At 41.9% G+C, this 24,851-nt stretch overlaps 1 protein-coding gene across 4 annotated transcripts in view; it reads right to left on the minus strand.

Moving 5' to 3' along the window:
* The window catches only part of FSTL5 (follistatin like 5), a 340,816-nt gene that overhangs the window by 285,050 nt on the left and 30,915 nt on the right, over nt 1-24,851 (minus strand). For all 4 annotated transcript variants that reach the window (XM_082237218.1, XM_082237216.1, XM_082237217.1 and 1 more), the window contains exon 2: nt 14,468-14,608. In XM_082237218.1, coding sequence (XP_082093344.1) covers nt 14,468-14,590 — 123 coding nt within the window. In that variant the 5' untranslated portion in view covers nt 14,591-14,608. The remainder of the gene's footprint in view (nt 1-14,467; nt 14,609-24,851) is intronic.

A 24,851-nucleotide genomic window follows, 5' to 3' on the forward strand; every position in this document is an offset into this window, starting at 1 on the left:
ATTCTTAACGGAAGGCAAAGGCACTAACTGGGCCCCCGCAAGAGAAGGGAGTTGGTCCCTCATCCCCATGCCATCCCAACCCAGCCATAGGACCTCTGTCTTCGAAGGATTTAGTTTCAATCGGCTCCCACGAAACCACCCAGCCACAGCTTCCAAGCATCTGGTCAGTGTGTTCGGGGCCGAGTCGGTGTGGCCATCCATCAGCAGATAAAGCTGAGTGTCATCAGCATATTGGTGACAGCCCAGCCCAAAGCTCCGGATAATCTGGGCAAGGGGGCGCATAAAGATGTTAAAAAGCATCAGGGAAAGAATTGTGCCCTGTGGCACTCCACACACCAAGGAATGGCGCGATGACATTTCCCTCCCTAGTGCCACCCTCTTTCCCCAACCAGAGATAAAAGAGCACAGCCAGTTACGGGCTATGCCCTGTATCCCCATGTCTGCGAGGCGGTGGTCCAGAACATCATGATCGACCATGTCAAAGGCTGCTGACAAATCTAAAAGGATCAGCAGTCCTGACCCGCCTCAATCCAGTTGTCTACGGAGATCATCTGTTAGGGCAACCAGAGCCGTCTCGGTCCCAAAACCAGGACGGAAACCAGACTGAAATGGATCTAAAGCCGATGTTTCCTCCAGAAACCTACCAAGCTGTTCAGCAACCGCTCTCTCAATTACCTTACCCAGATATGGAAGATTTGAAACTGGGCGGTAATTGGATAGGTCTAAGGGATCTAATGAAGTTTTCTTTAAGAGTGGACACACTACTGCTTCCTTCATTTTCCCCTGGGAATGTCCCCATGTCAAGGGACAAATTGATAATTTCAACCAGGGGGGTCCATGCAACATCTGGCACTCCCTAATCAGCCAAGATGGGCACGGATCAAGGAGGCAGGTGGTGGGCCTACCAACTTGGAGGAATCTATCCACATCAGCAGGGAGTATCCGATTGAAATGGTCCAACACTGGACCTGAAGTCAGTCAAGGGGCCTCCAGTTCAGTCACTGTATCTAAATTGGTAGGGAGGTCACGGCAGAGCAACAGGACTTTCTCCACAAAAAACTCGCGAATGCCTCACAGCTGTGAGTCGAATTTGTGCTTAAATTTGGTTGTCCTCCTAAGGATGTTATTGACCTAATTATTCTAAAAAGTTGTGCCCGGCGAGAGCTAGCGGATGCAATGGAAGCTGCAAAGTAAGATTTCTTAGCAGCTTTCATAGCCATCTCATGGGCTTTCATAAGTGTCCTATAAGATGTTCTTGAGGCTCCGTCACGAGTCCGTCGCCATACTCGCTCTAGCCATCTGAGATCCCGCTTCATTTTCCGGAGCTCCTCAGTAAACCAAGGGGCCCGGTTTCGACGGGGTCGAGTTAATAGAATAATCAAATTGGAGAGTTGGAATGGACCCCAAGGGTTATCTAGTCCAATCCGTGCAATGCAGGAATCTCAACACGAGGTTCCCCATCCAATTTGAAGCCACACTGGACCCTTAACTTTGCAAATGTGCTAGCAGTTTTATGACTGCAGGACTTTCACAAAGGTAAATGAGTACAGACTAAAGCCTTCATAGTCTTCTCCACATTAGTTACCATTCAGCAAAAACTTATATTAAAGTCTAGTTTGGGTTTGTTTGTTTGTTTGTTTGTTTGTTTGTTTAAAATGTCAATTTTAATTTGACTTCCAAAGTCAAACAACTCTTAAGATGACCCCACAATATTGATCCAGAAAGAAGTTCTTTTTAAAAAATGCATGAATTCAAGAGTAAGCTTATATAACTCAGTTTTATGGAGTCTGGGACTGGAAATACATGTTTTATACTGCAGCAATAATGTACCATTGTGACAGAAAGATTTATAGAGGCATTTAAAGCATTGACAAATGCCAAGATTTATTTATAAAAATTACCACCTTCATTATGGGTCATTTTTCTACAGCATATTCACTGGTATGACATTAATTCTTCTTTCTTCGATTGCATGGGCACACACAGATTTTATTTCCATACTTTTTGTTATTACTTTGTTTTAATAAATAGGGAGCATGAATTCAGGTGTAAAAACTGTAATTATCAGCTCAAATTAGCAGCTAACACACCATTATGCTTATTTTGATATCAACAATTATATCAATAATTTATTACCATTATACTTGATTAACTTAGTGTACCAAATCCATAGCTGTGAGGATTAAAATTGCAGCAGCAAGAATAATTTTAATTTCCCCCTCCCAGTCTACATACATTTTGGAACCACTGCTTAAAGTCAATAACTTTGATCCCTTTTATATAATCAATTGTCCAGGAATTGTTAAACTGAAATCCATCAATTTGTAGGGTTTTTCTTTTAATCCAACCCTAAATTTATACAGCTACCCCATTACAGAAGTGGCTAGGTCATACTATCCACTGTGGATTCAGCAGTTATCTGTTCATCTAAATGTGCATTGTCTTAAGGCATGGAAAAATACTCTTGGCTGAAGGGCTAACTTTCCCTATGGTATGATTATTTTATTATTGTTAATTTATTAATCACTTTCTGAATAAGCATATTAAGGTGATGCGCAATAAAGATAGCACAATTCACAAAAAGGGCAGAGATATATAGATATATAGATATAGATATAGATATAGATATAGATATAGATATAGATATAGATATAGATATATAGTCAACATTAAATAAACACCCATGGCAAAGACTGATTCATCCACCTAAAAAAGCACATTGGAACAAAAATGTCTTCAATGGTTTCCAGGAAGTACAGATAGTAAGAGCCTCTTATGTCTTAATAGGAATGCTATACTACAGAACAGGGGCAGCCACAGTGAAAGCCCTGCTCTGAGTTACTGTGGAACATGCTTCTGAGATCTCTGGGTTCTCCCACAGATTGCAGTGGCCTTCTAGGTAAATAAGGGATAAGGTGGTATCTCAAAAGGCCTTGTACAGCTCAGGACCTTATATATCAGCATCAACAAATTGAACTTGGCATAGTATCAGCAGCCAGTGCAAATTCTAAAAGCAATGTGTCATAGTTCAGTGGTAGTTGGCCTCCACAAGCAAGCTATCCACAGCATTCTGAATCCACTTCAGCCTCCAGACCAACCCCAAGTGCAGGCCCCAGCACCCACACAGAGCATTGTAGCATACCAGCCATGAGGTTACTGATTTATGGACAACTGTGGTCAGTCCAGGAAGGGCCTTAGCTACCTTACCAACAAAGTTGGTAAAAGACACTCCTAGCCAACAGGCCACCTGAAAAGCAGACCCCACAATTCATTTCATTTTCTTGGGTTATCTTGTGCCATGTGCTTTTTGTGTACAGGAAGCAAGCTGTAAATGGTAAGTGGCTGAAACTCATAATCAAAGCATGAGTTTGAAGGGTCACAAGGGTCATCTAGTCCAACCCCCTGCAATGCAGGAATCTTTTGCCCATGATCCTAAGATTAAGTAACTCCTGCTCTACTGATTTGAGGGTGTTGTGTACTACTTTGCTGCTGACCTTGTCCCAGAAGACCTTGTGAGTCTACATCTGTGTAAACTCTGCAGTGAAACGTTCACTGGTATGTAATTTATATCTATTTCGGAATTTATATTCTGTTTTTCAAACCAAAAAAGCCTTCACAAATTCTCATTTTTCTTTCCTTTTTGAAAGTAAGTTTTATTATGTTCCTTGGTGCCTTCAGCAGTCCTTCCCCCCACCTTCCCTGCCCCCCCCAAAAGCTCAGCTATTTTTGAAACAGAAAGTCAAAGTGTTTGAAGTTTGTTTGATATACACAATTCTGACTTCAAAAATATGGCCAAACCTGGTTCATACATAAGTTTCCAGCTATGATATGTGTAAACCGTGAACATTCTCAGATGGTGGCCTACAATGCTACACTGAAAGGGCTGGGTTACAGTTGTTTATGAAAACAGACCACTGATGCTCATTATAACCCATTGTTCTCCACAACAATTTCATTTTGTGCAAATGACAAAATAAAATGACTATGCACTATACTGCCTTTAAACAGCATAAGTTCTTGGTTTTCTTTTCTTTATGAAAGGGTGCTTTATGATCTTCTTTGATGCCTCTTCTCCCCAACAAATGTTGTTTTTTTTAAAGTAATGGGAGAAGTGATTGAAGTTGGATTGAGATGCACACTTCTAACCTCAAAAATATGGTCAAACTTGGTTTGCAGGAAGTTTCCTACTTATTATAAAACCTGAACAAGCTGAAAACAGTCTCAGCCAGTGGCATGCATATAGCTAAGGAACTTGATGAGGAAAATAACCAAGGAGAATCAGAGTAGTGGAACCATCATCAAACTCAAGGATCGCTCAGTTGGTAGAGCATTAGACTCTTAGTTGTGAGTTCAAGCCCCATGTTGGACAAAAGATTCCTGCATTGCAGTGGTTTGGACTAGATGACCCTTGTGGTACTTTCCAACTCTATAATTCTTATTCTGTTGGTTCTTGCTGGGCTGGACAAGAGTTTCCATCTCCCTTTGATTTTTTTGATTTTTTTGCCACAACTGCTCCAGTTTGGTGCACCTGAAGTGTCCAAAGACAGCGCCTCCTGGGCCTCTGCAGGGTTTTGGATCATGTAAAAGGGTTATATCAACATGGTGTCCAACAATGTTCTAACACTTTACTATGAAGAAAGGTCATAAAATGTATGATCCAAAGCCTCCAGCTCTTTGCCCCCAAACAACCTGTTTCATGGCTTTCTGCAGACTATGCCTGCCACCAAAACATTGGCAGTACCTTGTTACTGCATGGTGGCGCTTGGGTCCTATGCTGCAGGGCCCCGCCCCCACCCAGATATCAACATTAGGAAGTTAGGATTGCACCCAGCGTTGTTTGGTTTTGAATCGGACCACTTTGACAACCTGTAACGAATTGCAATATTCAAGAGTGAGATAAAGATAGGATTCTATGTAGGAGTTGTTAACAGCCCAAGATAAAGCTGTTTCCTTCGTTTCATAAAAGCTAGCTATCAAGAAGAAAGTGGGGAAAGAGACTGATTAAGACAAGAACCTCATTTCTGGATCGCTTCCTGAAAACTGCTCTATTGTTGCACCTACACACTGAAATATTGTTCAAGTAGAAAAAGACACAATAAATGGAATGGTTTGCTCAGTCAAAGGAAAGAGTTTCTTTTAAAACATTCTTTTTACAAGCTCCTACAAGAACAATACCCATTTCTTATTGAAAGGCACTTGGTGTTAAATTTGATTCCCCAGCAAGATGTCAGGGATGCCATTCTGAACAAGCTAGTCAGCAGGGTTTACTTTTCCTACTAAAAACCCACATGAATTGAAGTGACCAGCTGCTGGTTCTGGCTGGGAGAGTTTATGGAGCAGGGAATAAAAATAGCTAAACTTACAACAGAACATTAACAGCAACCAAATAAAGCAAACAATGAAACTTTACAACTGGATTGGGGTTTTTTTTTTGGGGGGGGGGGTTCTGTTTTTTTGAAAACCATACCATGAAAATGCTTATTTGTTGTGGGGATCCAAGTGATCCAGGGTTTAATGTACATTTCTGCATCTGTTAATACTTGAGGCTCAGGGATCTGGTACATACTGAGGGATATTACACACTCCCAAAGAAGTCTTGAACTGACACTGGGAGATCAAGGCAAGTTACAAAAGCCACTGAATGATTTCTGTGAAGCACTAAAGATTCTTATGTGTTCACTTCCATGAAAGAAAGAAAGAAATGGAATCCGAAGAGGAATCTTTGCCAGGGAACATTAAAGCAACTGGAAAGAATGGAGTGGAGGTTCTATTTTCTAGAGATAAAGAATAAAGTAATTTATAATAGGAAAATAAACATGAAAAAATTTTATCTAAGGGACAGGCAGAAGGATGGACAATAGCCAAACTCCAATGTGCAATGTTCAGAAAAGCTGAAGCGAACCTTTCTTTGCAGTCTTTTATTGAGACTGCACACGAAAGCTCATACCAATAACAAACTTGGTTGGTCTCTAAGGTGCTACTGGAAGGATTTTTTTTTATTTTGTTTTGACTACGGCAGACCAACATGGCTACCTACATGTATAATGCTAAACATACGGAGTATGATGCTTGAAAGTTACCGTTCTGCAAACGTTGATGGACCACTGTCAGGTAAGCAATATTCCAGGAATAATTTTCTCCCTTTACTTTCATCTTCCATAAAGAAGTGAAAAGGTTTAAAAGAAGTTTAAAAGAAAGTTTGAAGACTCAATGCAGAAAGTTTTCAGAAAGTTATGTGACATACTATTTTACATTCTGAAAGATCTGGACAATAAGTCAATTAAGCTTTATACTGCTGTAATGAACAAGAGGATGAAGTTTCTATGTTCTGTAGAAATCATTTTAACTGATGTGCCATCAGGGTTTATAATACTGCCTACATAAAAATTAAATAGATTCTGTAGAAGCAGTAACACTGACTGATTAGGAGAACAAAGGCAAAAAGGAAGGTACTCAGACAATTAAATGAATTATACAAGCTATTGTAGAGAGTTTGTTACTTTCATACTTTTAAACTAGGGTGACTAAAAAATGAACACATCCTGTTCAATAATTTCTTAAGATTCCCGGCAACTGGCAGAGTAAAAAAACAACAACAAACATGTAATACAATCCCCAAAGAACCATTTCTATGACAGCACTCAGATTCTGGAAATCATCTTTCCATTTGTGCCTTCCACCAAGATTCACATCACCCATCCATGTAGGGTCTTCAACCACCAAGTGAAGACATTTTGGCTGAGAAAAGTTCCTCTGCTGCTTCCACCATTGCTGGCCCTGCAATCCTTCAAATGTTGGGGGTGGTGAATTTCTGCAGCAGGGAAGCTTTTCTGCCCATCTAAAGCCCCGGTTGTTTAGATTTCTAAATTGTGCTGGGAGGCTCCTCACAAAAGATGATCAGCTCTAATGCATGACGGCTATTGGGCTAATGGCAGTGATGGGACCTCAGCTCTCCCTCCTGAGATACCTAGAATTGTGAAGATGAATATCTACATAGGACAATAGTTAGGGCTGAGAAGGGAAGAGATGAAATGAAATGGGGGAAGTACTCCACATTTCTTTACCTGGTTTAAGAGATCAGGAAGTGTAACTGCATTGAACCTCTGAATGCAATCCAATATACCTGGGAGTAAATCCCATTGAATTAAATGGGGGTTGGTTCTGATTAGCATGCATAAGATTTTGCTGTGTTTTACTTGCATCTACAATCTACTGAAGAAGGAAAGAGCACATGAAATGAAGTATGAAAGTATGAAATAAATTTATTCCATTTCAAAGTTATCTGAAGTTATCTTTTCCTGTGATAGTTGAGTTTGAGCAACTATTAACCATGGGCCTGAGAGCCCCTCATGAGGCCCGTTTTTGCTTCTGAAACACTTATCTGCAAATAAAAACAAACTTCTAAAAATAATCTAGTTTCATTCTGGTGGGAATCGAGGCAAAATCATCTAACTTGAAAAATGGGAGACTTACCTCCTGGGACATTCATTCTGATGTTAAAAGAAAAGAAGTCTACCCATAAAAGGTTGTTTGTTTCTCTAGCACAGAGAAAAGATGTTTATTGATTTTTTTTCAAAAGTTTTTTTAAAAAACATGCACATATTTGAAGCTGAATAAAATCTAGAGTACTCTACAAAGTTTAGTTCTCTTTCTTCACACAGAGAGCAACATCATTCATAAAACCTAATAAGTAATACAGTTCAGTATCAGTGGGGGTGGGCTGCCTCTGGCAATCCACTGGGTGGGTGGGGAAGCTAAAGTTATATCTATTTACTTAAAATACAATTTGAAGTGAAGAACAGGCTGCCTTTGACCATATTCTGAGACTAGGAATTGTTTCAGTACCAGAACAGATGAGAGCTCAAAGTCTGTTTGCATAGAAGTCCACTATTGGGTAGCTTTCTTTATTTCAATTACCTAATTTAGGTGAGGAAACTACTTGTTAAGCAGTTGAAATTCTGAAACCATTTCTGATCTACTACATATCAGCCTAAATTTTCCACTAGATCCCAAACTACCTTTTGTTCATCCTTGGTGTCAGGGCTTTTCCCCCCCGCCAGAACTCAGTTCCGGCACCTCTCAGGTAGGTGCCATTGCCATTCTAAGATAACAAGGGTGAGTTCCAGCACCTCCTTTTCCCCTAGAAAAATAGCACTGCTTGGTGCAGATCGATACATTACTGTGCAATGCAGTCTTTCCTCGCTTATAATATTGCATGTTGCCAATTGGTATAAAAAGGAAGTATCAGCAATGAGATGTACATTTAAAAAAACCAAAAAAACTTAAATTTAAACAGAAATAGCAGGGGGGCACACAAATTGTCAATGTATCTCCGTAAACCACAAAATCACTGTAGATTCATGATGAAGTTAGCTATTGACACCATTCTACACTTTCTATTGATCTTATAAATCTCTGTTATAGAAATTTTAGATTTTTTGCAGCCAGATCCTAAGCTGTAAACCTTGTTCAATGGTGCTTATTTCCATATATGTATTCATGGGACTGAAGCCTTATACTGTAAGCCTATCCATGTCTACTCTAAGTAATCCCCACTGAGTTCAAAGGGACTTTCGGGATTGCAGCCTCTGTCAATCAGCTTGTCTGCTATGGAAGTGACCATCATTCTGACCCCAAGAATTATAATGCAGATTGCTCATGTGTGCCAATCTCAAATCTCTTATTTCTTGTACCACTCAGAGCACACAAAGCACATCTACATTGTAGGCACTTAGCACACACATTAAGAAACATGAGGGATGTGTGGAACCACACAAGAGAAGAAACCCTCATATTCAAACTGTAGATGAAAATAATGGTGAAGTACTAGAAGTTTCATTTTTAAATAACCTAAGTTTAATTTAAAAAAACAACAACAGAGAGAGAGAGTAGATCAGTAAGGGATACCCACATAGCCTGAAGGTGCTGCTGTGCAATGCCAGGTCAATGATTCATAAGACCACTGCCATCCATGACTTGATCATGGATGGAGGATTTGACCTGGCTTGTGTAACAGAGACTTGGTTGGGTGAAGCAGATGGGCCTGTTCTTGCCGCTGCTTGTCCACCAGGTTTCTCTTACGCACAGCAACCCAGGCCTTGTGGGCGAGGAGGGGGGGTTGCAGTGATTTTTAGGAAGTTATTAGTTTGCACCAGGCGTCCTATTGGGAAGACCCAGTTCTCTGAGTGCATGTTCTGGAAGTTGGGCAATAGGGGCAGTGCAGGATTCCTTTTGGTGTACCGACCTCCCCGCTGCACCAAGGATTCCCTGCCCGAGCTGCTTCAGGTTGTGGCAGATGTTCTCCTGGAGACACCTAGTTTGGTTGTCCTAGGGGATTTTAATATCCATGCCGACACGACCTTACAAGGGGCTGCTCAGGACTTTGTGGAAAGCATGTCCTCCATGGGGCTGTCCCTGAATAAGTTTGGCCCAACCCATAGCCACGGACATGCCTTGGACCTGGTGTTTACCTCCATGGATGTTGGTGTTCTGACACTAAGTAAAATCGAAACAAAAGAAGTGCCATGGTCAGACCACTTCCTGGTGCAACTTGACTTCTCCGCGACCCTTCCCCTCTGCAGGGAGGTGGGACCAATTCGGATGGTCCGCCCCCGCCACTTAATGGATCCAAATGGTTTCCAGAGAGCGGTAGGGGATGCTTTATCCCATGTTGATGGCCTTTCAGCTGATTCCCTGGTGGCCCGCTGGAATGTGGAGTTAACCAGGGCTATTGACTGTTTGGCTCCGAAGCGCCCTCTCCGATTGCATGGAGCCCGGACAGCCCCGTGGTTTTCCACGGATCTGAGGGCAATGAAACAATCGTTGAGACGGCTAGAGCGCCGGTGGCAGATGACCCATTCTGAAGCTGACCAGACACAGGTTAGAGCTCAGTGTCGAGCCTACCAAGTGGCGGTAGCGACGGCAAAGAAGGCTTTCTTCACCGCCTCTATTGCATCTGCAGAAAACAGCAGCAGGAGACTTTTTCAGGTGGTCCGCAATTTAGCGGAACCACCTGCTACATCAGGGCCCAGTACGGGCCACATGATCTCCTGCAATGATTTTGCAAAGTTTTTTTGCAGATAAAGTCGCTCAGATTCGGGAAGAGGTAGACGCCACCGTGGGAGCAAGGCCGGGGCGGGAGAGTGCTAGAGTCCTGTCTAGTCAAATTGTGTGGGATCAATTCCAATCTGTTACCTCCGAGGATGTGGACAGGCTGCTTGGATGAGTGAAACCAACCACGTGTCTCCTTGATCCTTGCCCATCCTGGCTTATAAAAGCTAGCTGGGAAGGGCTGGGCGATGGGCTTCATGGGGTGGTGAATGCTTCCCTCCGTGAGGGAGCCTTCCCAGACCCGCTGAAAGAGGCGGTTATTAAACCGCTTCTTAAAAAACCATCTTTAGATGCGGCCACGATGGCCAACTATCGCCCAGTCTCAAATCTTCCATTCTTGGGCAAGGTGATTGAGCGAGTGGTTGCTGAACAACTCCAAGCACGCCTGGAAGAAGCGGACCATTTGGATCCCTTCCAATCGGGATTCAGGCCTCATCACAGGACTGAAACTGCCTTGGTCGCACTGGTTGATGATCTCCGGCGGGCTAGGGACAAAGGTGAGAGCTGTTTCCTAGTTCTGCTGGATCTCTCAGCGGCATTTGATACCATCGACCATAACATCCTTCTGGACCGTCTTGAGGGGCTGGGAGCTGGGGGCACTGTCATACAGTGGTTCCGCTCCTTCCTCCTGGGCCGTGTTCAGAAAGTGGTGGTGGGGGATGAGTGTTCAGACCCCTGGGCTCTCACTTGTGGGGTGCCTCAAGGTTCTGTCCTCTCCCCCATGCTTTTCAACATCTACATGCAGCCGCTGGGAGAGATCATCAGGGGGTTTGGGCTGGGTGTTCATCAGTATGCAGATGATACCCAGCTCTACCTTTCTTTCAAATCAGAACCAGTGAAGGCGGTGACAGTCCTGTGTGAGTCTCTGGAGGCGGTTGGAGGATGGATGGCGGCAAACAGATTGAGATTGAATCCTGACAAGACAGAAGTACTGTTTCTGGGGGACAGGAGGCGGGCAGGTGTGGGGGATTCCCTGGTCCTGAATGGGGTAACCGTGCCCCTGAAGGACCAGGTGCGCAGCCTGGGAGTCATTTTGGACTCACAGCTGTCCATGGAGGCACAGGTTAAATCCGTGTCCAGGGCAGCTGTGTACCAGCTCCATCTGGTACGTAGGCTGAGACCCTATCTGCCCGCGGACTGCCTCGCCAGAGTGGTGCATGCTCTGGTTATCTGCCGCTTGGACTACTGCAATGCGCTCTACGTGGGGCTACCTTTGAAGGTGACCCGGAAACTACAACTAATCCAGAATGCAGCAGCTAGACTGGTGACTGGGAACGGCCGCCAAGACCATATAACACCGGTCTTGAAAGACCTACATTGGCTCCCAGTACGTTTCCGAGCACAATTCAAAGTGTTGGTGCTGACCTTTAAAGCCCTAAATGGCCTCGGTCCAGTATACCTGAAGGAGTGTCTCCACCCCCATCGTTCTACCCGGACACTGAGGTCCAGCACCGAGGGCCTTCTGGCGGTTCCCTCACTGCGAGAAGCCAAGTTACAGGGAACCAGGCAGAGGGCCTTCTCGGTAGTGGCGCCCTCCCTGTGGAACGCCCTCCCACCAGATGTCAAAGAGAACAACAACTACCAGACTTTTAGAAGACATCTTAAGGCAGCCCTGTTTAGGGAAGCTTTTAATGTTTGAGGTATCATAGTATTTTAATATTCTTTTGGAACCGCCCAGAGTGGCTGGGGAAACCCAGCCAGATGGGCGGGGTATAAATAATAAATTATTATTATTATATTATATTATAGAGTGTATTTTTATGGATCAGCCTGGCTTCTGTCAAATTGGAATCTGGGGATACCAAATAAAAAACAATGTGATACTTTGATTCTCTTCTAATCATATGGCCCATCGAACTACATGCAGCCAGCCCATAATTGTGTCCTTTCTTTGCATCAGGAAGCAAACCACAAAACAGTTATAAGTCTCAGTGCTTGGTCTATGTGCAGGATCTTTTCTTCTTATAAGTGATAAACACTACAAAAAAATTATTTATCTCTTGAAACACATGAAAATATGGAATTACTGATGGTTGCAGATTAAATTGCAAAGATTATCACAGTGCATATCAAACATTGCACAAAACTATTATAGGAATACTCTGTACATGAAGCCATACAGGAATTGATTTTGAAATACCCACGTTTTGGAGCTTTCCCTTATCTTTCTTTCTTGTACATTAATACTAGTTTTTATCAGTAAAATTATAATTGGATTTCACAGGTTTGTCAAAATGTGGCAACTTCTAGAAACAACAAACATCCAGTTCTGTTAGCTGGCAGTAAGGATACATTCCCTTCTAAGTCCTGTTTTCTGGTACAGTGGTACCTCAGGTTAAGTTCTTAATTCGTTCCGGAGGTCCGTACTTAACCGAAACTGCTCTTAGCCTGAAGCACCACTTTAGCTAATGGGGCCTCCTGCTGCTGCCACACCGCCGGAACACGATTTCTGTTCTCATCCTGAAGCAAAGTTCTTAACCTAAAGCACTATTTCTGGGTTAGTGGAGTCTGTAACCTGAAGCATATGTAACCCGAGGTACCACTGTACTTCCTCTGTGCAGAGCTTGAAGATCCTACATAACTACAGCCTTCTCATCAGTATTTGCTGGCAAACCAGAGACATAAGATGGATTCAGGATACAGCCTATTGAATTTGGATCCTCCAGCCATGTGCCTTCACCCATAAAGGATGGGGCAACCATCACTTCAGCAACAAGTGAAGTGGGGGGGGGGTGATATTCTGCACTCAATTTTTCATCTGCAATGAACTACAGCCTCAGTGCTTGCTATTTATTTACTGCTCGCAATACAAAAGAAAAGAGTCTTCAGTCAGAAAGGTAATGTATCCTTACAACTCCACCTGGACAATTTACTATTTAAAGAAACGGCCCACACCCCCAAGTCTTGCATACTTAATTCCTGTATTTGTACCATTCAATTGGGCTGTATGTAATATGTACATGATCTGAGACATAAGACCCTCCAGTCTTGGGTCTTCTGAGCACCAAACCTCAGTGTCTGTGGTGTTTAAGATTTGTGTATTTAAAAACATTCCTACACTGCATTACATCAAAAGAGATTCCAGTGAGATATACAGGAGTATAGATAACAAATTAATTAAACCCCAACCCTGTACATTAAAAACACTAACATTAGCAACCATAATAAAGAAGGCAGATGATATCTTTAAAAGCAGGCTAAATGAAAACATCCTTAACCTGCACTTTCAAAAAACTGTAAAGTAGGTCCCAAACAAACCTCTTTGAGGAAGCTAATCTAATGTCAGTAAGTCCTGGGTTTTTCCCTGTGATTACATTGCACACTTCAGATAAGGCAGGCATTTGGAATAGGGCCACAGTGGGAATAACTTAACAAATGCGTAGGATAGTATTTTGTAAGCTATATCATCAACCAACTAGGTCAAAATATAATTATTATATTATATTATATTATGCTGTCTTTCACCATAAGGGTAAAGGTAAAGGTCATTAGGTCCAGTCGTGACCGACTCTGGGGTTGCGGCGCTCATCTTGCTTTATTGGCTGAGGGAGCCAGCGTACAGCTTCCGGGTCATGTGGCCAGCATGAGTAAGCCGCTTCTGGCAAACCAGAGCAGCGCACGGAAACGCCATTTACCTTCCCACTGGAGCAATACCTATTTATCTACTTGCACTTCGATGTGCTTTTGAACTCCTAGGTTGGCAGGAGCAGGGACTGAGCCACGGGAGCTCACCCCATCGCGGGGATTCGAACCACTGACCTTCTGATCAGCAAGTCCTAGGCTCTGTGGTTTAACCCACAGCACCACCCGCGCAGGTTACAGCAAAACCATTTAAATTATACATTTTAAAATCAGATAAGACTAATACTTGATAAACAATTTAACTCAGAGAATAAAGGTAGGTCATCTCTCAGCTGTCAATGTCCAGAGTAAAAAGCTCCATATTCAGCATATGACAAAAGCTGTACAACAAGGACACCTGATACATGCCCATGGGGAGCAAAGCCCACACCTGGGGGCAGGGGTTGCCCCAAACAATGCCCTTTCTTGGACCATCACCACTGAACCTCTGAGGGTGGTGAAACCAAGAGCCTCTCTGCTGATCTTAGCAATCTTTCAAAATACAATGAATTATTTTTTAATTAATTTTTTCCAAAGAGTATGCTGATGAAAGTAAACCTTATAGTGTCTATCATGGATTCTGTAGCTATAATTCCTGCATTGCAAGGGCTTGGACTAGACTTTTTGGGTCCTTTCCAACTCTACAATTCTACAAGAATTCATGTGAATAATATGCAGCCCTAGGGATAAAATTTTAAACGAAAAAGCAAACAGTGTTGGCAGAGAACATCAGTACCTTGTGGCGTAATCGTACAAGAGGCTGATAGCTTTTGAAGTCATATCCTTCTTTTGCTGGCCATCCTTCCACACCCAGTAAGATGCCTCCAAGGAAAGAAACAATTGTCCACCACCTAAACATCTTTTCGACACCCTCTGCCTAAACAAACAGGATGAAAAGGAAAGGAAAGTGTTATGAATCAGAGATATAGTGGATTTGTTAAAGTTCCATAAATATTAAAAAAACATTTGAATTTAATTTATAGATTTCAACAAACAGTAGAAAACCAGTACGGGATAATCCAGATATATGGGTGGGTGGAATTGGGAGCTAAGACAGCTGTTTGGGGCTGTACTCAATATTTTCTAATCAACATTCTGCATCCATATCCTGACATGAGCAGCGAAAAATAAACCAATAAAATCTTGAAAGGCGAGAAACATAAGAGGAATCCACTGCAAAGGAAATGCTCTTTTTAAAACATTGAAGGACAGAGAAAATAGATAAGAGCATCTAACCTTTTTTTGCTTATAAACACATTCCTTTTTGAATGTCTGTCTACATTACTAATGAGGAAAACCAATAAAAAAGGGGCACATTGGTCTATGCTCTACGAAGGACAGGGGATATGGAACCCTTCCAAGCAAGCGGCTGCTATGAGACTGTGGCAAGGGAATGCATTCAGAGCATCGCAAGCTGCCAGTATATGTCCTGGCAAAAGACATGTTATTAAGAGGCAAAAGTCATGGGTTCTGAGCCAAAACAGGGCACATTGCACCTCCAAAACACACACACACGTCCCAATTTTTTTTTTTAATTTTACTTTGCACCCCTTTTGAGAGCTGGATTGGAGTAAAACTCAGTGTGGCAAGCAAGAAAACTGCTGCCAGCCAGTGTGGCAAGCCAGGGGGGTCTCATATAGTTCTCCAAACTTAAAGATGAAAAGTGTAATGCTGGTGGTCAACAAAAGAAGTTTAAAGACTATCTCAAGGCAAATCTTTAAAAATGTAGCATAAACACTGACAACTAGGAAACACTGGCCTGCAAGCGCTCCAATTAGAGAACAGCCTTTACCAAAGGTGTCATGGGCTTTGAAGACACTCAAACTCAGGATGAAAGGGAGAAATGTGCTAGGAGGAAGGCACGCTTGGCAAACCCTCACCATGATCAACTCCCACCCAGAAACCTATGTCCCCACTGTGGAAGGAAGTATGGATCCAGAAATAGCCTCCACAGTCATTTATGGACTCACTGTTAAAACCGGGTTTATGGAAGACAATCTTACTCGGCTCGAGTGATCGCCATAGAAGAAGACGTAGTTCTCTTAGCAATGGGAAAGTATCTGCTACCCTCCTCATTCAGAGTGGTTCTCGTTTGCATAATTTTACTATTTGCTTTGCAGCATATTCAGGCCATCATGCTCACTCAATGATCTCTGGATGGCTGGAATCCTGTAGCAAAGAACCCCTAAACTTTTTTTTTTAATAGCAGGCTAGAGGAGCTGGAGACAGCTGGGGAAAATGCGACAGGCCACTAGTGTAGCAAACTCCTGGGGAGAACTGCTTGAAACCTTATTTTTCATGTTAAAAATAATAAAAAAATTGAAAAGTTGATGCAGTGCTACTTAAACTATTTCTAAATTTGCATCTGTAGATATAAATTACCATGTGCAAATTTTATGCAAATGGGGGGGGGGTAAGGTACAAGTGACCAGCCTGGTGTACGCAAGCAACAAACCATGGAGCTTTTCATTGTAAGCAATTGAATAATACATGAAAACTGACTTTCACATGCAGCAGAAAGAACAGTTCCTATTCACCCTCTCTCTGCCCCAGCTCTCCATCTGTAAAATGGGAATCTTAATGACACTAGGTTGTTCTCAAGACAAATGATATCATTACTGTTTGATGGCTTTGCATATACAGAATCTCAACAGAAATGAACAGGAAAGCACAGCAGAAAATATTTGCCTGGCACACAGGATGCTAATTCAGCTCTGTTGTGCAAGCCACACTATGCATAACTTGAGGATCAAGGTGTAAATGGATTTGACAAGTCACTAGATAGCTTGTTTTCTTGAATGTCAAAAATAAAATTTCATTGCAGCTAATGATATTTAGCTAGTGTGCTTCATGTTGAGGAATAATTGAAAAAAGCAAGGCAAAGAAGTTTCCTTTTGAAACTAAAATTCACCTAAAGCTATTTTTTTCTACAATGCTTTAAAAAAATTCCCTAAAGCAGACCAGCAAACCATTTGAGCCCAAGTATCTGGCAAAAAGGTTTTGTGGTACCATCTTTTAATTAAAAGGTGTTGTAATGAGCTTTTACAACTCTTCATACAAACAACTGTTCATATAGATAACTGGGAGCTTGTTGACAACAAAACACAGGGAACCACGCAAGTAAAACAAAACATGTGGACCTGAGATTGTTTCCAATTTATTGGAATGTCATTGATATACCATTTAGAGTATAACTAACTCTCTCTTTCTGTCTCAAAGGAAACCGCAATTATGCACTGCTCTCAATTCATAATTAGATTTTATTTATTTCTTAAATTGATATCCAACCCTGTTTTCCAAAGGAACCAAGAACGGCAAACATACAAAAAGTAAAACATCTCCGATACAGATGCAGACCGGGAAAGATCTCTTCTTAAAGAGTTTGTTGGAAGAAGAAGGTCCACCTTATGGGTTGAAAAGAGTTGACCCTGTCTAATATTTAGCAGGAGGGAATTCCAAAAGGTAGGCACCACACCATTTAAAGACCAGATTCATATGTTGTGTGGAATGGAGCTCTTGGTGAGATGGTATTTGCAGGAGGCCTGGCATAGTGCAGTGATCATTTGGATATATAAAGGGTGGGGTGATCTTTCAGGAATCCTAATCCCAAGCTTTTTCATGCACTAAAACCAGCACCTTGAAGTTAGCCTGTGGGCCAAAAGGCAAGCCCATGTAATTATTTTAGCAGCAGTGTAACATGATAGTAATAGCCTGGCCCTCTGAGCAATCAAACCACTACATTTTGCACTAGCTTCTGGACCACCTCAGGGGCAGTGCCAGGTTGCAATAATCCACTATTAGAGGCTACTAGTGCATGGACAACAGAAGTCAAGCTATCCCAAACTAATAATGATTTTGGCTGTCTTACCAGCAAAAGCTAGTAAAAGGTGCTACTACCTACGGAGTAGCTTGCACCTAAGCTTCTAGCAGTATTAATGTTTAATTGTTTTTAATGATAGATTTTTTTCTATGTTTTTAGCAATTCTTGGCTTTATCTGTAAACCGCCTTGAGTCCCATAACAGGAAAAGGCAGGGTATAAATATACATATAAGAATATTGACAAACAGATGTCACATTTTCATCTCCAAGGTTAGACCAATGTCTTCTCAATGATTTGCCTCTCTTCTAGGAACACTAAGATAGCAGGACTAGACACCTGAGATTAGATTGCATCATAGAAAGGTATATTCCAAACCTTGCACTGAGACTGAATCAGAATTTTTCTTCTGACCCTTGTGCTTTTCTCAGCTGTATAATTTTGGCATTTTAAAAAACAAAAGTGCAAAATTACAGCCAACTGACTAGGGTTCCTAGAAAGAGGAAGCCTGTGACATAATAATGTCTTAGGAAAGCAGAAGACATCTATTCAAGTAAATTCATTATAGTCTCTTGTAGTTTTGATTTACTGATGATTGGAAGCATGGATATCCCATGTCTGGCAGAATGCCAACTTCTGTGAATTTGGCCTGTTTCTAAATCATATTTGACATATTTCACAATTAAGGCCAATGCCGTGAAATGTGGATTCAGACAGTCGGAGCCGCAATAATCAATAACTGCCTTGTTTCTTGCTACTTAAGGATGACACAGAAATAGATATATAGCCAAGAAAGCAATTTGCATAAGATTTCTAGAAAATTCTATTTAGGCTCAGCTCATTCTTCCATCCATCTTAAAGTATCTTTGCCACATTCCCACAAAAAGAGGAAAGCATTATCAAATGCATTCAACAGGAAAAAGTAGTGAAGAACAGCAACTTTCAATAATGCTTAGAAGAATCCATAGATCCATGAAAGTACCAGGCATCAAATTAAAATCTCCTGCATCCAACATAGAGGACACAAAGTCTTTCTTTTGAGAAATGTCTTTCTCTTAGCTGCAAACCTTTCTGTATTTTAAAATACGTTTTTGAATACATATTCCAGTTTATGGTATAGTTCATTTCATTCCACCGTATAGTTAAATATATGCATTCTAGTTTTATGGTCCAATTTATGGTATCCTGTAAGAAAAAAAACAAGAATATATATCCCATTTATATCCTAGTGTTCCTTGGAGACACCTTGAAGACTATTTAGTAGTAAGGTAGGGCATAGATTTTCAAATATAGATAAATAAATGGAGTTTAGACTGGCATGTTTATTTATACTGTTATCAGCTTTGAATTTAATTTTTTTTTTTAGGAGAAAGGAGGGTATAGGTATGAATAAGTTTTTAAAAAGAAGGATATGGAGCCATTCCATTTTATCCTCCCCAGTAGGTTAAGCTGAGCTATAAAATGGGATAGGCTAAGATTATGATTTGCTTATGGTCACTCATTGAGCTTCATGACCACCTGGAGAAATAAACCAACAGATTTTCACATTCCAAATCCTACACTCAAGCAACAATATCATACCTCTGCCAAAGGTAAATATTTCTGTTTACCATAAGCATGGAGAAATGCCAAGTGTAAATCCATAACCCTTCTAGGTATGACGCTAGTGAAAGCACTATGTATCATCCACTGAACCACACTTGGGTTTGTCAGTCAAGTTTGTAATTCCAAGATATCTATTCCTGCAGTGTGGACCACTGCACTGAAGAACTGAGCTAGAGACTCAACTTTGGAGGCAACAAGTATAGGAACTGATCTGCTTTTTTCACAGAGTAAACAGCAAATGGAATCTGCAGACAAAGAAAGGACTAGCACAGGAAAAATAAAGCATGTATTCACTTGATTTTGAGTACCTGGAAGTGGAGCAGAACCTAGTTAGTAGGTATCTAAGGACAGAGAAAAGATACAGTCTAGAATGCTGGAAAGTCATTTACTGTCATGGTCAGTCTGAAGTTGGAACTCATGAGGCATTAGAAGTTGCATGACCACAGATAGCTCCAGGAGAAGAACCTTGCTCTGCTGAAGAATCATAGAATCATAGAATCATAGAATCATAGAGTTGGAAGAGACCACAAGGGCCATCGAGTCCAACCCCCTGCCAAGCAGGAAACACCATCAGAGCACTCCTGACATATGGTTGTCAAGCCTCTGCTTAAAGACCTCCAAAGTAGGAGACTCCACCACACTCCTTGGCAGCAAATTCCACTGTCGAACAGCTCTTACTGTCAGGAAGTTCTTCCTAATGTTTAGGTGGAATCTTCTTTCTTGTAGTTTGGATCCATTGCTCCGTGTCCGCTTCTCTGGAGCAGCAGAAAACAACCTTTCTCCCTCCTCTATGTGACATCCTTTTATATATTTGAACATGGCTATCATATCACCCCTTAACCTCCTCTTCTCCAGGCTAAACATGCCCAGCTCCCTTAGCCGTTCCTCATAAGGCATCGTTTCCAGGCCTTTGACCATTTTGGTTGCCCTCCTCTGGACACGTTCCAGTTTGTCAGTGTCCTTCTTGAATTGTGGTGCCCAGAACTGGACACAGTACTCCAGGTGTGGTCTGACCAGAGCAGAATACAGTGGCACTATTACTTCCCTTGATCTAGATGCTATACTCCTATTGATGCTGCCCAGAATTGCATTGGCTTTTTTAGCTGCCGCGTCACACTGTTGGCTCATGTCAAGTTTGTGGTCAACCAAGACTCCTAGATCCTTTTCACATGTACTGCTCTCAAGCCAGGTGTCCCCCATCTTGTATTTGTGCCTCTCATTTTTTTTGCCCAAGTGCAATACTTTACATTTCTCCCTGTTAAAGTTCATCTTGTTTGTTTTGGCCCAGTTCTCTAATCTGTCAATGTCATTTTGAAGTGTGATCCTGTCCTCTGGGGTGTTAGCCACCCCTCCTAGTTTGGTGTCATCTGCAAATTTGATCAGGATGCCCTTGAGTCCATCATCCAAGTCGTTGATAAAGATGTTGAATAAGACCGGGCCCAAGACAGAACCCTGTGGCACCCCACTAGTCACTCTTCTCCAGGATGAAGAGGTTCAGAGCAAATTGAGGCTTTTAATTATGATTATGCAGCCTGCAGAGTCCACACACCCCCACCAGTAGATAACTTTAAGATTCTTAAAGGGCCAACCCTCTGTCCTGAAAACAAGCACACCGCCTCAGTTCCATAGCCTCCTGCTTGGTGCTCTCCCTGTAATGTTGGATCAGTGTGGTCCTATGAGGGGCACTAGGCTCCTCAGGGTAAGGTGCCTGTGAAGATCTGGGCTCCAGCCTTACAGGTATGGATGTCCAGTGATTTCCTGATCTCCAGCAACAAGTTCAGAGTCCTGCACCTTTGTCTGGCTCCTTGGTTGGAGACTGCAGCTTCTGACACTGCAGGACTCTGTGGGATTCCGAGGTCTTTGTTAAATGTAAACAAAGATTTCTCTACTGCACATAATTAGGTGTTATGTACTGAGTTGAATAGAATCCAAACTGCAGCAGCCTGATTGGTCCTAGAACAATAGGATCCAAATTGCAGCAGTCTGATTGGTCCTAGAACAATAGGATTCAGAATGCAGCAGTCTGATTGGTCCAAGAACAATGCAGCAGTATGATTGGTTGGCAGGAACCACCCAATCATGCTCCAGATATAAGTGAATCCACAACCTGATTGGCTTACAGTAGAATTCCAGAATTAACCAATCATGTGCAGCCCATTGTGTAAATAATGTATATAAAGCAGATACTTTGAGGGGACTTTCATTCATTCCTCCTCACCCCTATGAGCTGAATAAAGAGCATGAAATCGCTTTGCGACTCTGAGTATATTTCATTAAGCAATGGGAAAATGTTTATTTAATTACATTTGACCTCCACTCAGTACACATGTTCCCTGGGCCATCCTGATAGGGAGCTCCTGGAACATAGCCATGGGGTTGGTGGGGCCCCTGTGCAGAACCCTATTTTAAACTCATCCTAAAGCCCAGATTCACCCCTTTCTTAGTTAAGCAGAAACAAAACAAACATTCCTCTTTTGATCACCAGGAAACCATCCTTTCAAAGCCACCCCGTTCTTTTGTGATTCTTTCACCACTCAAACCTGTAAATGTTTGGAATACTGAACTCCAAAAGCCCCCTTACTCCTCCACAAGCCTCCCAAATCTTCTCTGTTAATTATTCAGGTGGTCACACTACCTACGTAAGTTCTGGATTTGTTGGCTGGATGCCCAGTCTTTCACCTCCGAATCCCTAAACTCCTACAGAAGAGAATCAGGGATGCAGTAAAACAATGTTACCCACTAGCCTATTTGAACTAAATTTTGTGTAATCCTTTGTGTTTTGAAATGCCCAATTCTCTGAAGACATAGAAGTGATCTGCAGATATGTATACAGACTCGTGTCCCAAGCAATTGTGTCAATAAACATAGTGAAAAATAAACCACCTTTGCAGGTCTTATTGATGAATAGGCACATGTTGGTAAGAAACAGCTTCTGCAGTATGTAAGTCTTATGCTGCAGTCTTAAATGCACTGACTGTAAGTCCCATTGAACATGGTGGGATCTAATTCCAGTTAAACACTTATAGGATTGTGCTATTGGCCCATGGAGAGCTTCAGTTGTATGTTGGAAGATTCAAAGCAGACTAAAGAAAGTCCATAGTAATGGCCACCAGCTTGGATGGCTTTAAAAGAGGATTAAACAAAATAAGGGCATCAATGGCTACTTTATCATTAATAATTTTGCATCCTCTGCAGTGCCCCAGACCTAATGTTGTTCTGGGGTACTGTGGGAGAACAGGGAATGTCTGCCACTACAATATATGGTGGAGAATATTCAGAGAAAATTCTACAAAGTGGCCCTCTTTTTATAGAGGAGGGGTTAAGATAAAGGGGAGTGTATTGGGAAAAGCTTTGGAAGATACTGTAATGCAACTCAAGGAACTGCAGGGTTGGGGATTGAATGTTAAGCTCCAGTGGTATGTTGGAATTCCATTGCAATAATAATTAAGAGGCTCTTTGGATCCTGGCCTTGGAGCTTAACAATTATGCAGAGCCAGTCACCCTCTAACCAAAATGATACAGTCATAGAAATGTCTCAGGTGTGCTAAAAATAGATATTGAAGAACATAAAGACATAGGACAGTCACAGCCTCCCACTCTGTTTTCTAAATTGCATATACTTTAGTTTCATGTGCGAGTATAAAGCCATTAGAATTTTTAAAATTATCTGACCTTGAAGGGTTTCCCCTTCTATGCTGCTCCAAGAGAAAGGAAAATTATTACACATTCATTCTTCTGACTTCATTGCCTGTTACCTTGATGAGCACTTAAAATGTAAATTAAAGAACTTTCCTGTTAGGACCAAGACTGCCTAAATCCCAGGTGTATGGTTTCTGCATCTCCTATTTGTTGCTCTCAGAAAAATTATTTCACATTTTGTCAAAGTCACACAAACTGTTTCTTAAATGTATTGCATAATTTGATTGCCTGGGTGATTATTTCTTCCTTAAAAAATCATTGGAAGGGAGTTCAGCTCTTCTTAAAACAATATCTGATTTTTATTACAGCTTTATTGTGCACAACAAGGCTGGAATATTAATGCTACCTTTCCTTAAGGACCATGTTTCTAAATAAGAGAGTCAAACTGATGAGATTAGTTACAGCAAGCTGCTAAAATAACTTTATCAATTTCTGTGATTTCCACTGTGCCCTTGAAAATACGTACTGCATAGCTTCTCTATGTTCTACCAGAACCTTTCCTCAATCCAGATCAAGCAATGCATGGCATCAAAATTCAGAGAGCTGATATCCACTCCCCCACCTAGGCTCAACTGTTGAGGGGGCCCTTTTACACCTGGCCCATCACTGATGGAGTCTGACCCCATAGGCCATGTGCAGGTGTTGAGTCAACCTGGTGACGTGTGCAGGGTTATTAATCTGAGTCTACCTGGTGACGTGTGCAGGTTTATTAATCTGGTTCTTACTCCTCCCCTCTGCCTTCTCAGTTCGGCCTTTAGCAGCAACCACACTCTACCCCTTTCCCTCAGCGTGGGTTTTGCCAGTTGCCAATTTTGGAACCATGTAGGGATTTTTCCCTTTCAGTGTCCTGATTGGCCTTCAACAGTGCTGGGAGGTTGTTGCTGTTCTGCCTGTGTCACACTGTTTAATAGATCTAATAGATCTAATTCTTGTCTGACTGAGCCAGTGCGGAGTTAGGGGAAGGAAATCTATTGAGCACCTTGTAGCACATTCTAAAATATAAAGGGGGCTTCCTCAGATTTACCCATGACTATATATACCCCACTATATAGTGGGGACAGGATCTCATTTTCAGGACTGCTCAGTTCACAGATACCAGTGCCTCAAAGCTGGAGCAGAGGATGACCTGGACAGAATTTCCTAGGAACAATGGATGTGTTGGCAATGACGGGCCATGAGTGGATAGTTAGCTACTCTGGGTACTTAAGCCAAGGTAGCTCAATCTGAGTTGGTTTAATTTTTATAGCACTCAGATTTATAGGAGCATTTATCAAGTTTTTCCCTCCACAGATCCTTAATTATATCTAATAAATATTGTTGATCATTTTAAACTCACACTACTGTGTCTACATGGGTGCATGGATCTGGGTCCAAGTGCATTCTGGGAAATGCTCTCATTGTGGAAGATAGAGCAGAGATGGAACCAGATACAATGAAACCCTTTGAAAAATGCCCTTATTGCTGTACACTCTCAAGGGAGTACAGCCTACTTAATTGGTGTGACTTATTTCTATTTTGAGCATGAGGGATACAGGTGTTATGTGTTAGAATTCCTGCTCCATGACTGCAGTCATGGGATTGTTGTATGTTTTGACTCCACAAAGTAGGAAGTGATGGAGACAGGATGTTTGTGTTACTATGTTCCGTGAAGTGGGACTATTATCCTTTGTTCTTTCTCTTTGTTGTCTGATGCTAGAGAAGAGAGGGAGCCATGTTGCAGTGCTCTGTGTGTGTTTATATGTAAATAAAGTAGATTAGCCAAAATGCTGAGTTGCTGAGGTCTGTTACACAAGCTGCGAAGACTCTGCGGATCCCTAAGTGTGCCAATGTCTGTTGGCATCAGTCGCTGTGATGTTCGGGCTTAAGAAAGCTTTTGAAGCTCCCAAACGATTGACTAGGAGGGAGAGAACATGCCAGTCAGCCATGTGTCTCTGCCAGGGTCCTACTCGAGTGTAGGACGAGCTCCTGACAAAACAGGTGTTATGATGGTATGGGTAT

This window comes from Podarcis vaucheri (assembly GCF_965113315.1).
Source record: "Podarcis vaucheri genome assembly, chromosome: 9".
NCBI classification, from domain to species: domain Eukaryota; kingdom Metazoa; phylum Chordata; class Lepidosauria; order Squamata; family Lacertidae; genus Podarcis; species Podarcis vaucheri.